Here is a 16,350-nt window from a genome sequence, read left to right as displayed (position 1 = left end):
TTGTAGAATACAATAGAGGATATATTCACGCGTTATATAAACGGAAACGATGGTGTATAAAATAGATTTTTAAGTTAAAAATAGTCAATGAAAAGAATATAGTGACGGAGCTCAAACGCAGTTCAGCCGTCAACAACAAAAAGAGTGCTAAAAAAGGTGATATTCGTTTCCTTTTCAGTCAGACGAACTATCATTTCAGATAACTAGACATTGTTATCGAGTACATTCCATATATTTAGATTTGGAATCAAATTAAAATATTCTAAATGCATGTTATTGGTCTTGCTGTGAATGATCCATCCATGTTTAATTTATTGTACTTTATTTATCTTGCTTAAATCGACTGCAAGCTTGTATGCAAATCATCCGCCATTTCTAAATGCAATGCATGCATATCAAAAACATATGACACAAGTCTCCCACTTTCTTTTTCAATAACTTGATACTAAAGTAAAAATTTAAAAAAGTCTGTTTTTCCACTAATTGAACACAAGAATTACATGTTATGTGACTCACTGATGAACTGGTTAATGAACTTATATCAGTGACACTTTAAATAAGATGTTTTAGATGGCTTCAGACATCTGTTTTAAGACTAACATTTTGCTTGTCTCGACTTGCAAAAAAAAAAAAAAAGAAATATTGCAATACTAGTGTTTCTTTTTTGAGAATGAAGTGACCAAAAACCTTAATCTCATTTTTTATAGGATTGTGGCGGTTTATAGTTTTTTTTTTTTTTTTTCTGTGCCTTTAAATGAATCCGAATGCATGAAAGTGTTACATACCCACATATATCATTTATCAATTTAAATTAAAGCAACTTTTGATAAGTGACTCTATTTTTAGGCACATATTTGACTTCTAATTTAAACAAAAAGAGTCAAGTCTTTATTTAGACTTGACTTGGGGCAGTTCTCCTCTGAACCGGATGAAATCAGTAGTTCAATTCCAGGCTGCAGCAAAGTCAGATTGTGCAGAAGATCACTTTCCTGTGATCTTGTCCCGGTGGCCATCTAGGAGACAATGTCTTTACTGTGGATCTGTCTCTGGGGCTCATCGAGTTGTCCTGGTCTCCACTATTCTTCAGGGATGTAGAGGTCCTTTCTAGGTGCTGATCCACCATCTGGTCTGGATACGTACTGGATCTGGGTGACTGCAGTGACCCTCTGATCTGGATACAGACTGGATCTGGTGGCTACAGTGACCTCGGAATAAGAGAGAAACAGATTAATATTAGCCTAGATGCCATTCTTCTAATGATGTAGCAAGTACATCGGGTGTTATGGGAAGTGTTCCCAGTTCTGGGTTTCCTGATTAATGCAGCCTAAAAATACTTTAATGGATTTCAATCGTAAAAACAAATGATAAAACCGAATCATTAATACCCAAGAGGAAACAAAAGAGGCCTAGAATTACATGCATCACGTGAATTAATTTAACTGCTATTTGCAATTGTTCAATAATAATCAGGTGTGCTTCGTTTATTATTTTATAAAAAAATTTTGTGAAAAAAAAAAAAGTATTCCATGGTTGCAGTGGAAGGATTTAACAATTAAGAGGGATTTTTTTTTTTGAAGATTTTTTTTATTTTATATATATAATATGCACCAATGAATCATTCATAGTATAACCATGGATATTAATAAAAAAAGTAAAGAGTCAAAATGGAGCATATATTGGGAGGAAAATCCAGTGCTGGCTCATTATCCCTTCTCCATACTCCGAGTTCGTCATCTTAGCCACTTTGCTCATTTGCGCTGACTGTTCTATGATACTATGCAACCTTTCTTCTGGCACATCCTGTGCTGCTTTTTGGTGGTAAGTGTCATTCGGTGGCCCTAAGGCCTTGGTATCATACTTTTCTTAACCGCCTGAATGGTGGGTGAGATGGGGGATATACTTTGTGAGTAATGGTGTGGTAATTCAAAACCGAGTCCTGTGGGCAGGATGGGGTTGTTGGAAATGAAAACATTTCATCAGAGAAGTTCGAATAAATTTGTCTGTTTGTGAATGGGGCGATCTGGTGTTCTGCATAATTGTTTCTCAAACTGTAATTGTCTTGTATACCGCCATAGCCCTATCAGTCAGACACAAAACAAATATAAAAGAAGACATACGCATATGCAGTTCCATCGTTTTTGTCATCTTGCGTAAAAGTCAATGTAAGCTTCCGTTTGTAATTGTAAATGTGATTTCCCACATGTAACTAATTTAATAAAATTAATAAATATTTAATAAAATTAGTTGGATTTCAGTGCAAAATCAATGAAAGAAAAAAAAAATGCAGGGCTGAGTAGCTGGAAATTACTTTTTCCATCGAGAGACAAGGGGATTGTAAAAAGTGTCTTAAAAACTTTTGGAATAACATGCAACAATTAAGAAAGTAAACCTCATCAAGTTTGATGTCACATTAAACTTAGTCTTAGCTTCAAGAAGCGATGATTTTATTTATTTATTTTATACTAAATTTGTAACTTCTGTTTTATGGGTTTAACAAAGCAAGATAAATCTCCCTGTGGAGCTGCAGAAGAACCCCTTGGGGAACGCATTACCAGAGTTGGGGATAGTTATGATTATTTTTAGTGTGTTAAAGGCTTTTAAAGGACTTCAGCTTGAAATACGAGAAGTTGATCATTTACCAGAGTGACAAACCGTTTGGAAGGTTTGGAAGGATGTTTGAGAAAAGTAAAATTTAATTCTGCCTTCATTTTTGGTTTGTGTGAGTCTTGATCTGAATCATACCCCCACAGGCTTATCCTACTAAAGTCTGAAATGAGCCATTTTTATGTCAAGGTGAATGAATCAGCAGGAACCTTCGCAAAATGCTTTCGTTTTCCCCACCAAACATTTCAACATGTCATTCATTTAAAAGAGGCCCCTGTGTCCTGAAATATTATGATTGAGTTTCCGTGACTGTGGGTGGACATGGACCTGACTGCTGGAGCGAGAACTTCTTAATCTGGTGCAGTGTGAAGTAGGCACCGTGTGTGTGTAGTGAAGCTTGTTAGCTTTCGCTCTGCCAATCTGTACTCAAACCAACGGCAGTGCATCACGTTAATCAAGTCTTTCCTTGACTGCCTCATTTTTCCTGAAGAAAAATGTGCAGTTTATCTTTGTCTCTGCTCAGTGAGTGAAAAACCGGGGATGTGATTCTGTTAAATGGCATGCAGAGATCATATCATGATCGGTTGTTTTATGAACGTTCAGTAAATCTCATCCTCTGTAATAGGCAATATGCACGCTCTTCTTATCAAGATCTGTGTTAGCCCTCTTCCTTTTGCTGCGTTCCAAATTAGTTATTTCCCTGGTGTTCAAATCTTAATCGCTATTATATTTATGTACTAAATCAGTCCTTTCCTACAGTTATGTTTTGTCTTCATTGTAGCCTGCAAGTTATATCCAAGATTGTACTTTTGTGGATGTGATGTAGTAAAGTCAGTTGGCTTCAGTTTGTCCCACTCGGCACAGGAAGAAAAAAAAAATGCACTTGTCCGATAATTTCATGGGAACTTTAAGTGTAATGTATATGTAAAGTAAAGAATTAAACATTTTACCTCATAAAAATGAAATGAGTCTGCTTTTTAGGACCATTAAGATGTTTCACACTGGTAGTAGAACCTTTGCATTGATCAGTGTTACATTAACTTTTAATGAGACTAACGAGAACCGCAGAAAAGTTAAACCTCTAGGCATTGAGAATTTGTTGCGAAAAATGTTATAGTCATTTGTCTAAAAACAACTCTTAATGGTCCTAAAAATATTCCAAATATAATTGATTTGTCTTTTTCTATTTTTATTTTGAGGTGAAATATGAGCAAGACGTGGTATAGTGAGATTTGCCTTTAAACACCACTAATAAGGGCACTGCAGGACTGATACAAGTTATCATTTCTGGTGTCAGTTCTCTCTTCCACCCCTCAGCAACTTGGATCTCACTAGGTCAATTAAAATGCACAGAAATTTGTCAACATGCTCGCTAATCATACTGACTCGTCTACTAATGAGCACAGCTCTCGAAAGTCATCTCTTTTAATAGGCATGGTGTAATAAGCTTTAATTGAAATTGGTCCATTTGCATGGCAGGCGGCCATTTGAAGAATTTGATGCTAAGGGTCTGATTGTCTGCAGGGAATATGTACTTGGTTGGTAATAGCCTGTTTTACCATAGTCTAAAAGTGACTGAGTATCAGGACAACACCACGTGTAGGTGTCTGCTTCATATGCCTCATTTGCATGACTGTTGATGTGCTTCATCAGTATCAGTGACACCCCTGCATCAGATTCATTCACATGGTGCTCTCTCTGTACAGTGCTGTTTCACTTCCCCACATTACCTTGGTGACACTAGGATTTTTCAAAGGAATTTTCAAAGACAGATTAAAACTTACCAACTCTGATCAAAGGTTAAACTATGCTCAGCACAACACTTCTGCTTAGTGGTCGACTGATATATCGCCAAGGCCGATAAATTGGACGATATTTGGTATTTTTCAAATATAGGCATCGGCCGATAAGTTTTTCTGCTTGGCCGATGTGATCGAGACTTTTATTAAGGCAGCGCTGACAGCGGCAGCACATGATGCACACAGTGCTCACACTCTCCCTCTTGTTTACTGTCGTGTTAACAGTTCTGTCTAATACAGATAGAAGTCTGTCTAATAATCAGATAGAATGGTTAAAGAAAGGGATTAATGTATACAAAAAGTATTATAAAGATTGCTTTTATATTGTTCATAATAGAAAGGTAAACATAATACTTTCTCGTTTGTATTAAGCAAATACGCATTTAAATCTTTGAATGGTTAATGAACATTTAATTTGACAAACCTTGCAAACTTTGCCAAATCCAGCTGTGAGATCTTGTGACCTGTGCATTTTTATCCAGCATGATCACGTGTTCTCTGTGTGACAGTCGTTCCATGTGGATTGAATGCTTTAAACTTTAAACTCGTGATTTCAAATTATGCTGCGCTTTAATGCATTTGCCCACTGTCATATTCATGTCATTTTCTCTGTGAGCTGTATGTAAAATGAATGTTACACTGGATTTATTTGAAAAATATGATTCCCAGTGCACACAGTCTTCCCAGATTACTGAGTGCCCTGTTGGTTACAGTAACAGTATTTACTTCCTTTTTAAATTATATTTTTTATAAAATATTTATTTATTTGCTAAACATATTTTGTCTTGTAAATTATGTTTATTTTACACATTTATTTGATAATGGACTCAAATTTCTTTCCATGAAATTTATTTCCTGCTTTCCAAGATATCGCCATTGGCATCAGCTGGAAAAAAACAATATTGGTCGACCATTACTTCTGGTAATACACAGCGGAGCACATCCATTTGAAAGTAGAAAGAGTCTAATTTGATTTGCAGGTGATGTAAACAATCACAGATCGTTTGCTTTATTGCTGATGAGCAGAATGGTAAACTGTTTCCGTAACAAACCTTGTTTTAGAGGTGCCATATATTTCTTAATGTTTGTTCACTTTTTAAAACACTCACTTTTATTTATTTATTTTTAATCCGTAGTTGTTAGGAGCTATTTTGAGGAAAATATGAGCCAGCACAGTCAGTACAGAGTGTCTCGCCATTTATTGGTCTGGCAGAAATCCATCTCGTTACAGTTTGGAAAGCAATGCATACGCTCAAATGACCTGAACATTTCCAATTTGTTAAACATTTCAAAACAACACACAATTTTGGTTTTGCTTAGAGGTTTATACCCTGCGAAAACAGGAGTTTCAGGTTGGGAGAAATGGAAAGTAACTGTGCAAAAAGTGTGAATTTGTAATAGGAAAACATTGGCATGTTCTTTGTTCCATGCTGTAGTCCTGGTAAAATGCAACTTAATATAATATGTTTGTTCTTTTTGTCTTCTTTGCAGACCAGCTTCTATGTGCATCAGCACTCTGCACTGAAGAGCAATGCCTATGAGAATGTCTTAGTCCAGCAAGCACTTGCAAGGGGGGACTCTGCTGGTTTTTCCCCCTTTGGGAAGTTTAGTTGATGAGCCAACACTAGTGATGGAGATCCATTGACTCCTGTCCTTGACACTATCCATTGCCCTTTCCCCCTTTACCCTTTACCCCTGCCTGGCCTGGCTAGTGCACGAACATGCTGCGCTTCCTTCCCCTCAAGCTTGGCCGTTTGTACCGGTGTCTGAAACTTATTTTTGTCATTGGCCTGTTTGTTATCTTGCTGATGAACACGCACAACCTCTTAGCCTCTTTCCAAAAGAATGAACTTACCGATCGCAGGTTCATCAGCCTCAACAAGTGCCCAGCCTGCTTTGGCACCAGCTGGTGTCGCAAGTTCATGAATGGACAGATATCTTTCGAGACATGGGGTCGCCTTCGCTTCCTGGATGTCTTCAATGTGAAAAACGTTTTCTTTGCCCAGTATGGGGAGCCTCGTGAGGGTACACGGAGGATTGTACTCAAGCGTTTGGGTTCCAACCAAGAGCTTACTGATATTGACCAGAAGATTTGCAAGCGAGCAACGGGCCGAACTCGTTGTGATCTTATCCAGGCCATGTACAAGACAGAGTTTGCCCGACTTAATGGGGACGTCAGACTCCTAACCCCAGACGTTGTGGAAGGCTGGTCAGACCTTGTTCATTGTCCATCCCAAAGACTGCTGGACAGAATAGTCAGGAGGTATGCTGAGACAAAGGACTCTGGAAGCTTCCTTCTGAAGAACCTTAAGGACACAGAAAGGATGCAGCTGTTGATGACATTGGCTTTCAATCCAGAGCCCTTAGTGCTTCAGGTAGGCCTTTTCATGTTGTCTACTAACCCATCTCTCTCTGACAGACTCCCTATGCCTGTAATATATCGTTTGTGTTATAATAGCCAGACCATAATGTATGCTCTTGAGTTACCCTTGATAATTCCACCATCGGAATATAACCTGTCAGTTTGGTTGGCTGCAAATAGGCTAAAACATGTTGCTGTAAATTATAGGGTGTGCTACTTTCCCTGCCTGTCTGTTTCCATTCCTGCTTGCATAGTTTGTAAGCCACAGTTATTGAGTTTTTATAGTCCTGTCCCTGTAATCTTTAAGGACCTCAAATGGGGAAGTGTTTAATTCCAGCCTTATTAATCTTGCCTAAATGCACATTTTAAAGAATTTTGAATGAATTAAAAACTAAATAATGTTCATTACAATTTTATTTCTTAATCGCAAAACCTGCCTTGCAGAATAGGCTGGCTTCCTATCAGCACAGTTATAATGTATCTCACAGTCACAGTAACATTACTGTTTTTTTTTTCCTCCTGACATACCATACTACTTATTTTCTTGACATAGCATTGATAATCAGGACCATTATCTGACCAATTTTCAAAACTGATTTTCATTTGGACGATCAATTTCAATTTCACTTGTCATTGACCGCAGCTGGTAAATGCCCAGAACAACAAAAGAACACAAGCCCTTTGAAGACATTCGGTGTCTTGCTGACCTCTTATCTGTCACAAGATACCCTCTGGCATTTACTAAACAAAGTGGAGATCAACCCAATCTATAAAATCTGATTCATTTTGTGTGGTCCCTGTCATTCGGTGGCCTCCTCCTTTGTCTGTAATTATTTCTCACTCTCTGCTTCTGCTCTTTCTGCAGTACCTCTCTTTCTGCCATCCAGACAATTCCAAAAAGTTTGTATTATCAGTTCAAAGCACAGATTTATTATCCAATCTTCCGGTACACTTCCAAGACCTCTTCTCCTTCCGTCTATCTGTGATTCTGCCCATCATTATTCTGTTTGAGCCGTTTATCATTACAATGCTTTCCAGTGCTCATAAATAGTTAATTCTGTGTTGAACTTGTGAAACATTGGCATGGGAAATTCCAAACTCTCTGAGCACCATCTTCCGGTAGACCCTAAAGGTTTAGTGTCTTTGGCTATTCCTAGAACAATAAACTGTTATATTTCAGGAATAGAACTGAATGGGTGGTTGCGCATCAGTTCATTAAGAATCGATAGCATCTATGTTGAGTGTATACCAAGCCGGAGAACATGCTCTTTTGTTTTAGAAGGCTAGACTTTCATTTGTTTCAAGAACAACATTGTGGTTTTAGCAACTACTGTGGACTGTGGTGGAACAGTGATGGCATCAGATCACAATTGACATATATTTAATCATTCATCCATATACTGTACAAATTTGAGGAAGCTACTTTATAGTGTTTGGCAAACCAGGGTTTAAAAGTAGTTAAACTACAGAGAATCTATTAAGGATGGTCCCAATACCATACAATGTCGAGAACCATTCATCCAATCGACATAGCATGTGGCTGGTGTGTTTCTGCGGACCCTAGGGAGTGTTGCATTTTGGTGCAATGTGGACACGCAACACGTTCAGAATGAATAAACTTTAATAATCCACAAATCGACACATAACAGAAGCACATACTTTATATGCTCTGAGAACGGACACTGCACTAGTGATAAAAAAAAAAACACACACAGGTCTGTTAAGAGCAATACTTTTAATACAGACATTTTTTTATGACAGCCGTATTCACAAGTATTTTCCGAACAAATTAAGTGCATGTTTTTAATCATTTGTAAAATTACTGATTAACTTAAAAGCAGCAATACATGTGTTTTTTTTTTTTTTTCTTTTTTTACACCAACAGTACACTATAGGCTTACCTACAGAACCTACAGATATTTCAAACTTGATCTGCCAGGCCAGTTTAAAATCACATATTTGGCACACTGCCTTTGTCTTGTCCTCACTCAATTTAAAGTGCTCCCACACAGCATTTTTGTCTTCTCTTTCAGACTAACTGAATCATGACGTTCACAACGTTCACTCATGGGCGATTCATATTCAAGAGCGAATGAGAACTGTTTCACGGGGGATACCAGGTGTTTAAAAAAAAAAAAAAAAAGAATATTAGAATCCCAGCCCCTAGAATCTATTCCTAAAAAAAAGGTACTTAGTTTCAGTAAGACAGTTCTCTTTCGTTAGCATTTATTTATGTGAGCAATATATCAATGTATTTACCTGACACAAGAAGATTTCAGTTAGTGTGCCAGCATTGAACAGAGATGTGTTCACTACATACAACAAATAAAATCAGAAGCTAGTCTCTGGGATTTAACTGCACTACATAGTGTATGAAAATAAAAGACAGTTTATGAGAGTGTTTAATTATTACCTCACTTGGTTGTAAAGTTTTTTTTAATTGCAATTCATAAACAAACAGCAATGCAAATTTTTGTTGTGCCACACTGCTAATTTTAAGCAAAAGTTGCTTGGTAATGGGAAAGCTACACTACGCTAATGCTTTAAGCAAATGAGCTACAGTCATGTTTCTGACAAATTTAGTTACTTAAACAGTTTGTGTATAATTGTATTTACTGTATTTTAAGGTACTTCTAAGAATGACACAACATTAGCGTTCTTCCATGTCCAAAATACCACGTTACCGCTGTAGTATCCATTTTATTTTTCATTTTTGGGTGCAGCCATTTGTCATTGTCTTTTTTTTTTTTTTTCAGATACTTTTTTCCAAAGCGACTTACAAATGAGGACAACAGAAGCAATCAATTGTCAGCTATTTTTTTATGTTTTGCTACTTGATATTGCAAACTGGTGTGACTCTCTATATGATTGTAATGTATTATCATACTTATGAACACACTGGTTTGTAGTGCAAACAGTTTTACCCTTTACTGCACTTTGTTATTCTTCTCATTATTTCCTTACAGCGGCTAATGAACCACAAGTCTTGCACATTCGCAGAAAATGACTTACTTCCACATTGAAAAATAACGTGGATATGTCACTTTAAAATATAAATATTATAGTCCTTTTTTTCTTCTTTCCTTACTTTGTGTTTTTTTTTTTTTTTTCTGTAATTAAGCCATCCATAATTGCCTAATTTTCTGAGAATTATTTCCAGTAGAACTTGTTTTTCCCTCGAAAAACTTCTTACTCACTTCCTTTACTATTGTATTTTTGTAAAATGCCATGGCGCCATTCACCACTGCTTCAGTTTCCAATTTACTGTGATGTTTCTGGCAGGAAAGCAGGCCTTCCTTTCAGCTATGTGAGAAACCAGCCTGTTTTTGTCAGTGGAAACCAATCATCAGCGCTGTTGTAAGGTTGGCCCACAACAGACCCCCTTTTTTGTCTGCCGAAATCATGGTGCTTCAAGTCACGTGGAAAGCAATTTTTCCCAAAGGAATAAATATTTTTAGAAATTAATACAATAGCCAGAAATAATGAATTGTGTGTGATATGAAAAGCCTTTGTTTTAAAAGTCCCACAGTCCTGCCATGAAATGCTGAAGCCAACCATTGTATTTATTTTACCCTACAAAAACCATAAAAAGTTCCTCTGTCAACCAGCCAGATTTCAACCTTTAAAACAGCATTATGCTTTATTAGTATCGAGTTTGCGAGTAGGTTGAGGAGATTATGTGATCCACATTCTTTGCAGAGACGGTTTTTAATTCACACTTTCATGAGCTGACGTTCACTGCATTTTATCTTCTGTCTGTGAAACCGTGATGCATGAGGTCATGTAGAGGCTGGTTTAGCTGACCTTGCTCAAATTTAGCCAGGAGCAAGGTACTTTGTTAACAGCCCCCGCGTTAGCTTAGGCTCTGCCTTCTCAGCCAGCTTGACAACAGGACATGACAGGCCTGTGGGGTTAACTCAGTCAAGGGTGCAGTGCTTGCCTCCGGAATGGTTGCTTGTCCAGACACTCCTCCCTACACCTGATATAGTTTATGAGTTCAGCTGGAGAAAATATGGCAAGACGGTACTTCTGAAAGCTCCCCCTGGATTGTGGAGTCAAATGAGGGCAGGATTTTGGTAAGGTAAGAGAGTGTTAAATAAAAAAAAGGTTTTCAAAAAAAAAAAATTGCCAATCAGCAGATGATGATTAAAACGATGCATTTGCACATTGGTTGCTGAATGTGTAGTACAGACCGTAACCGTTGGGTAATAATCCCGTGCGGATTCTTCATGGAGAAGTTCCTTTTCAAACATTGATATATTTTTCTGTAGAAGCTGTAAGTCTTCAACTTCTACCACTGTTATGAGTTTTTGCAAGCTAACTAGGTAGCATTAGGTAATTTAAACACTGTGAATAAGATTTTGCATTACATATTAAGACTGAGAATACATTTTGCATTAAGTTTATTTTATTAACAAGTGTGCTGGCTTATGGGGTGAGTCAGTTTTCATAAGCACACAGTTTTGTACTCCTTTGTACTAATAGATTCTGAATACCTTTTTAATATTTTTTCTTTGCTTTTAAATCCTTATTATTTTAGTTTTGTAGTTGTTTTGGTTCAAGGATGATGCCTTTGGAGAAACTGAACGGGAAAGCCGAGTTCTTTTTCTGCTCTGGTGGTCACTGATGCCTCCCACACTTTTGCAATCCTGTCAGCTAATAAAACCCACACCTTCCAAATGAAGATGTAGTCTGTCTAGTTTTTCTAGAAGCAGATGTTTTCTCACCACCTCTGCCATACTGCAAGGTTCTCTTACATGTTTCATAACTTGAGCTATTCACAATTTAGAAGTAAAATTAAGGTGTAGCCTACTTCATAACTTGTGATAGGCTTGGTTATGAAGGGACCTCATCAAAAAAACAAAAAAACAAATGAACCTGGAAGAAGTTTATTTTAACATTTATTTTTTACAACATGAAACAAAATCACATTAAGTGTGTTTTATAATTGGACTGAATCCATTTTCCAAACCGTGTGTTTGTCTTGTCCTGAATCACTAGGTTGCACCTATAATAAGTGTTTATATTCAGATTATTTTAGATTGCTTCGGGGATACCGCGGCGGAGTAACCCAGTACCTTTGTGATTCTTCATAGACATAAACAGAGAGAAGTAGTTCCGGCTACGATGTTCTTCCGCAAGACGCAAGCAGTTCTGTTTATTAACCGCTAGAGCATCAAAAGTTACCTACCACAGCTTTAACTGAGTTTGTCACTCACATTGATTCTTCAGTTGAGAGTATATACAGTGTAGCCCACAGGCCAAAATGTTGGCATAGTTTTAATGCCCACTATATGAAACTGTATTTACATCCAAAGTAAATAAAATAAAAATTAATAAAATAAAATACAAAACCATACAATTCATTTGCAAAATTATGCAATTAACATTAGGTTTTAATAAGAAATTATTATATTATAAATAAAATTGGCACACTTCTCTAACAAATTCTTCTCATTATCTTTGTATTATAAACAAATAAATAAATAAATAGTTGTATGTGATGCAGCTGATAAAAACTAGTAACAATTCTAGTACAATTAAAACTAGTACAATAATAATTGTACTAGTAATAAATACTATTACAGTTTTGTTTAGATTTTTCGCATTTGCCTTACATTAATATTCAATATTATTACAGTGCCATATTAAAATGTAGTTAGAAATATCTTTCTAAACATTCAATAAATGGTGTTTTATATCTTAAAAGGAAAAAAATGAAAGTTCTGTCACATTCTCACCCTCCACTTGTTCCAAGCCTGAATGAGTTTGTTCAATTTGTTCACTCACTTGTTTGTTCTGATCATAAAAGATGAAAATTGTTGGTTACCAAGCAGTTGATGGTAGCCATTGACTTCCATAGTATTTATTTATTTATTTTTTTCCATAAGGATGTCAGTGACTACCATCAAATTCCTGATGATTTGTGTACTTACTTTTCAATGAGGGGCAGATGACTAATGTTTAAAGATTCGAGCTGGTAACACAAAGAATGTAAGTGTTCTTTTAAATCTCAAATCAAAATGATGTGCCTTAAAATAAATGAGCTAGCGTGACCCATTGTGTCCCTCCTATATATTTGTTAATGTCATAAATGAACAACCATACCCTAGTTACCTGTGCTTGGTCAAAAATAGATGCGTAGACTGAGTATACAGTAGGAAAACCTTCAGCAATTTATCTCTCCTTCTCTGCACTCGTTTCTTGTCCTCAGCTGGAGAATTGCTGGTCTGCAGTCTGGAATGGGATGCAGAGGGGGAGATTTTGGGGGAAGGGCTAGAGAAAAAAACTGCCCATCTGAAGAATAAGTGCGGCACCCTGCAGGGACGAGATCTCTCAGTAGACAGAGTCTGTTTTAAAATTTAATAGCCAAGCAAAATGTCAGACGGGGGCTGGTCTGCTTTCACGCCTGCGTGGTGGACCGCAGGTCAACGATGGGGTTTGAGGGAAAAGGGCAGTCAATTAATGTGAAGAACAAAACATCTTGTGTTTAGTTCTTCCTCAACAGCCCTTTAAATTTGCTTATTAGAATGTATAATACGTTACACTACTGGCGAGAGGATAATTTCCTCCACATTGGAATTTTTTTTTTTTTTTTTTTCATATATTGTAGCAATTCTTCACTCACCCTTCATCTGTAAAATCAATGCTTGTCCTGACACGTTTGTTTCAGATCCCAGGTATTGACTGTGGAAATGTGGAAAATTTCACCACACCCTGGCAGATCATTTTACATGAGAAAGGCAGTTAGTGAGGGTTACACGTGAAACACTGGGAGGTTAACTGCTAATTGCTGTTGTCTGTTGTGAGACTGTTACCTAAGCTTTAGTTTAGGGTTGCTTTTAACATCTATTTTGGTAAACGCAAACATCTTGATGCCAAGGTAACAAGATCCCTAATTCTAAAACTAAAACCCCTGCCCTATCCCAGACTGGAAGACGCTGTAAACTGCACTTCTATATTGTTTGGATATAATTTGAATAGTTTGTTTAAGCATGTTGTCAAATAACATGTAGCATACTTTGTCTATGAAAAAAATAAATAAATAAATATATATATATATATATATATATATATATATATATATATATATATATATATATATATATATATATATATATATATATATATATATATATAAACATATTATTATTATTATTATTATTATTTATATATATATTTTTTTTTTGTGGAAAAAGTTTTTCTCCTTAATTTGAGTCAGTCAAGTTATTTTTGTATCAAATATAGTGTGATCTTCAGAGAATCTGTTATTGGCACACATGTTTAACATATAAGTGTGTTTTAAAACCAACTATAGTCCAGAGTACCAGGACTATATCACGTGTTAGGGTTGTTTAATGTGTAAGAAGGTGTTGGTTGACAGAACAGAAGCATTGCAAGAGAATCTGACAAGCCAACAACAAGTTTGTGACAGAATTTTTACTGGGTGAAAAAAAAAATGTACGTGACTGCTCCTGTATAGGACAAGATGAGGCACTAACAAGAACATCTGCTTGATGTTCATGCCATGCTGTTAAATTAAACATCAGCGCGTATGCCATTTTTACTTATATTTGCATTTCATGCTGAATAATTAAAAGGCATGTTAGTCACATATCATAGGGTCATCTCAATCTTCGGTACACACTCTCTTTAATTTAAAGATACCAGCGTCTCTCATTAGAGCCAGTGTAGATGCTGTTGATTCTACATCTAGCTGCCCAGCAATTCCCATTTTTTATTAAACAGAATATCGTAATTGGAGTTCCAAAAGAATTGTAGGTTGAGTGATGATTCTCAATGAAATTATATTTAAAATACTCATGTTTTCATTCCGATTATAAAGAATGAATTCAAATATATTATTGACAAAATCAAATCCCAACCTAATGGTTTTGTACATTTAGAAAATGTACTTGCATTTAAAAATAAATGTCTTAGTCTATTAGTCTATAATATTCTACTCTCAGTTGTTCTGTTTTCAGAGTTTCTTTTTCTGGACACGGCTCTATTCACACACTGTTCGGTATCGGCTTTTGGTATCATAGCATTTTTACCAGTACGAGTGTGAGTACAGGAGCACAGTATCAGGCCCAGTATCAGTATCGGAGCATCCCTATCACAAACACAAGCACATAACAAACATGCTCTCATGTGAGATGCTGTTTGGAAGGGCATGACATTGTAAAAACTGCAAGTTTACTCTTTTTATCCTCTCCTCTGGAGGAAAGCCATTTGTCTGAGACTGTTTCATTTTCAGCAGGGTGAGATTCTCTAGAGATCTGCTGGGCACACGGTTTCAGTCTCGTTCTGTATTCCCTATGTTGTTGTTGTTTTTTTCATCCTCATAGTTTACCATTTACATGATTTATATATGTTTTATCCAAAATAAACTATTCACATAAATCACGATTACTTAATACCGTACGTTGCTATTATGTTGCTATTAGTTATATTTAGCTATATTCCTGGTTACAGTTATTAACAGTTCTGTGACTTCAAATGCAGAGACAGATGTGATTGGGATTTTTGTTGGTTTTACAAGATTTGAATTGGTAATTATGCTCGAGTTGCACATTTCAAAACCCATTGAAATAAACAAGTCAATACTATAGGTTCAATGTAGTTGCATGTATAGTGTATATAACGTGTATATAAAATAATTAATTAGCTGCTACTTAATGTAAATTAAAGGATTTCATTATCAAAATATTGACTAAAATAAACATGTGATTTCAAACCTGTCAATAAAGAAATTCAAATACAAAATCAAACCACAGGGAAAACTAGTCTAATTTGTATAGGCCATTAGTTGGTCTTATTTTCTCCAGGCTGAAAACATCCATGTGAGTTGCAGTAGTGTGCAGCAAGCTATTGCACATACTTTTTCTTTAAATCTGTAACCCAGTGGGTGTGGTTAACAGTCATAACAGAGAACATTTAATTGTTTTCAAGGATACATGTCAAGAAAATTTAGTTTTTCAATCTGTTTTGATGAGAAAGCTCAATCTAAACTTTCAAGTGAATGTCAGAGAAAAAAAAGAGAAAAAAAAGACTAATAACTAATATGGAATATGGCTCTTTTTAACAAATTACCAACACACAGTATCTTCTTGACATGGCTGCTCCCACATAGTTACTTAGACATGCTAGAATAAGACATTTTAGGGTGTATATATACATTATATATATGATCTTGATCTTGACTACTAATATATATATATATATATATATATATATATATATATATATATATATATATATATATATATATATATATATATTAGTGGTGGGCCGTTATTGCCGTTAACGTGCTGCGTTAACGTGAGACTCTTATCGGGCGATAAAATAAATATTGCTGTTAATCTATTCTCAAAGTTGGGTTTGGAGCTGGGTCTATACTAAGCAAGCTATGGTGACTTTCACCTTCATATTTTATATAACCGACTGGCTGAGGTTAGCCTAAAAAGATGCTCAGGACAGTTGACGGACCACTGCTGCACATAGTCACGAAAGCTTATCTTTTTCACATGTTTTTACGCCTTACAGCTTGTCGATTTAAACATTAAAGCATCCAAACACAAG

General features: G+C 36.1%; 1 protein-coding gene across 3 annotated transcripts in view; it reads left to right on the top strand.

Annotated features, from left to right (window-relative positions):
• Positions 1–16,350, top strand: part of LOC127946370 (divergent protein kinase domain 2A) — a 36,302-nt gene that overhangs the window by 6,781 nt on the left and 13,171 nt on the right. For all 3 annotated transcript variants that reach the window (XM_052542905.1, XM_052542904.1, XM_052542906.1), the window contains exon 2: positions 5,895–6,778. In XM_052542905.1, coding sequence (XP_052398865.1) covers positions 6,125–6,778 — 654 coding nt within the window. In that variant the 5' untranslated portion in view covers positions 5,895–6,124. The remainder of the gene's footprint in view (positions 1–5,894; positions 6,779–16,350) is intronic.

This window comes from Carassius gibelio, chromosome A24, assembly GCF_023724105.1.
Source record: "Carassius gibelio isolate Cgi1373 ecotype wild population from Czech Republic chromosome A24, carGib1.2-hapl.c, whole genome shotgun sequence".
Classification (NCBI taxonomy): domain Eukaryota; kingdom Metazoa; phylum Chordata; class Actinopteri; order Cypriniformes; family Cyprinidae; genus Carassius; species Carassius gibelio.
The sequence above is the reverse complement of the archived record's forward strand: the minus strand, read 5'-3'. Positions and strand labels throughout refer to the sequence as shown.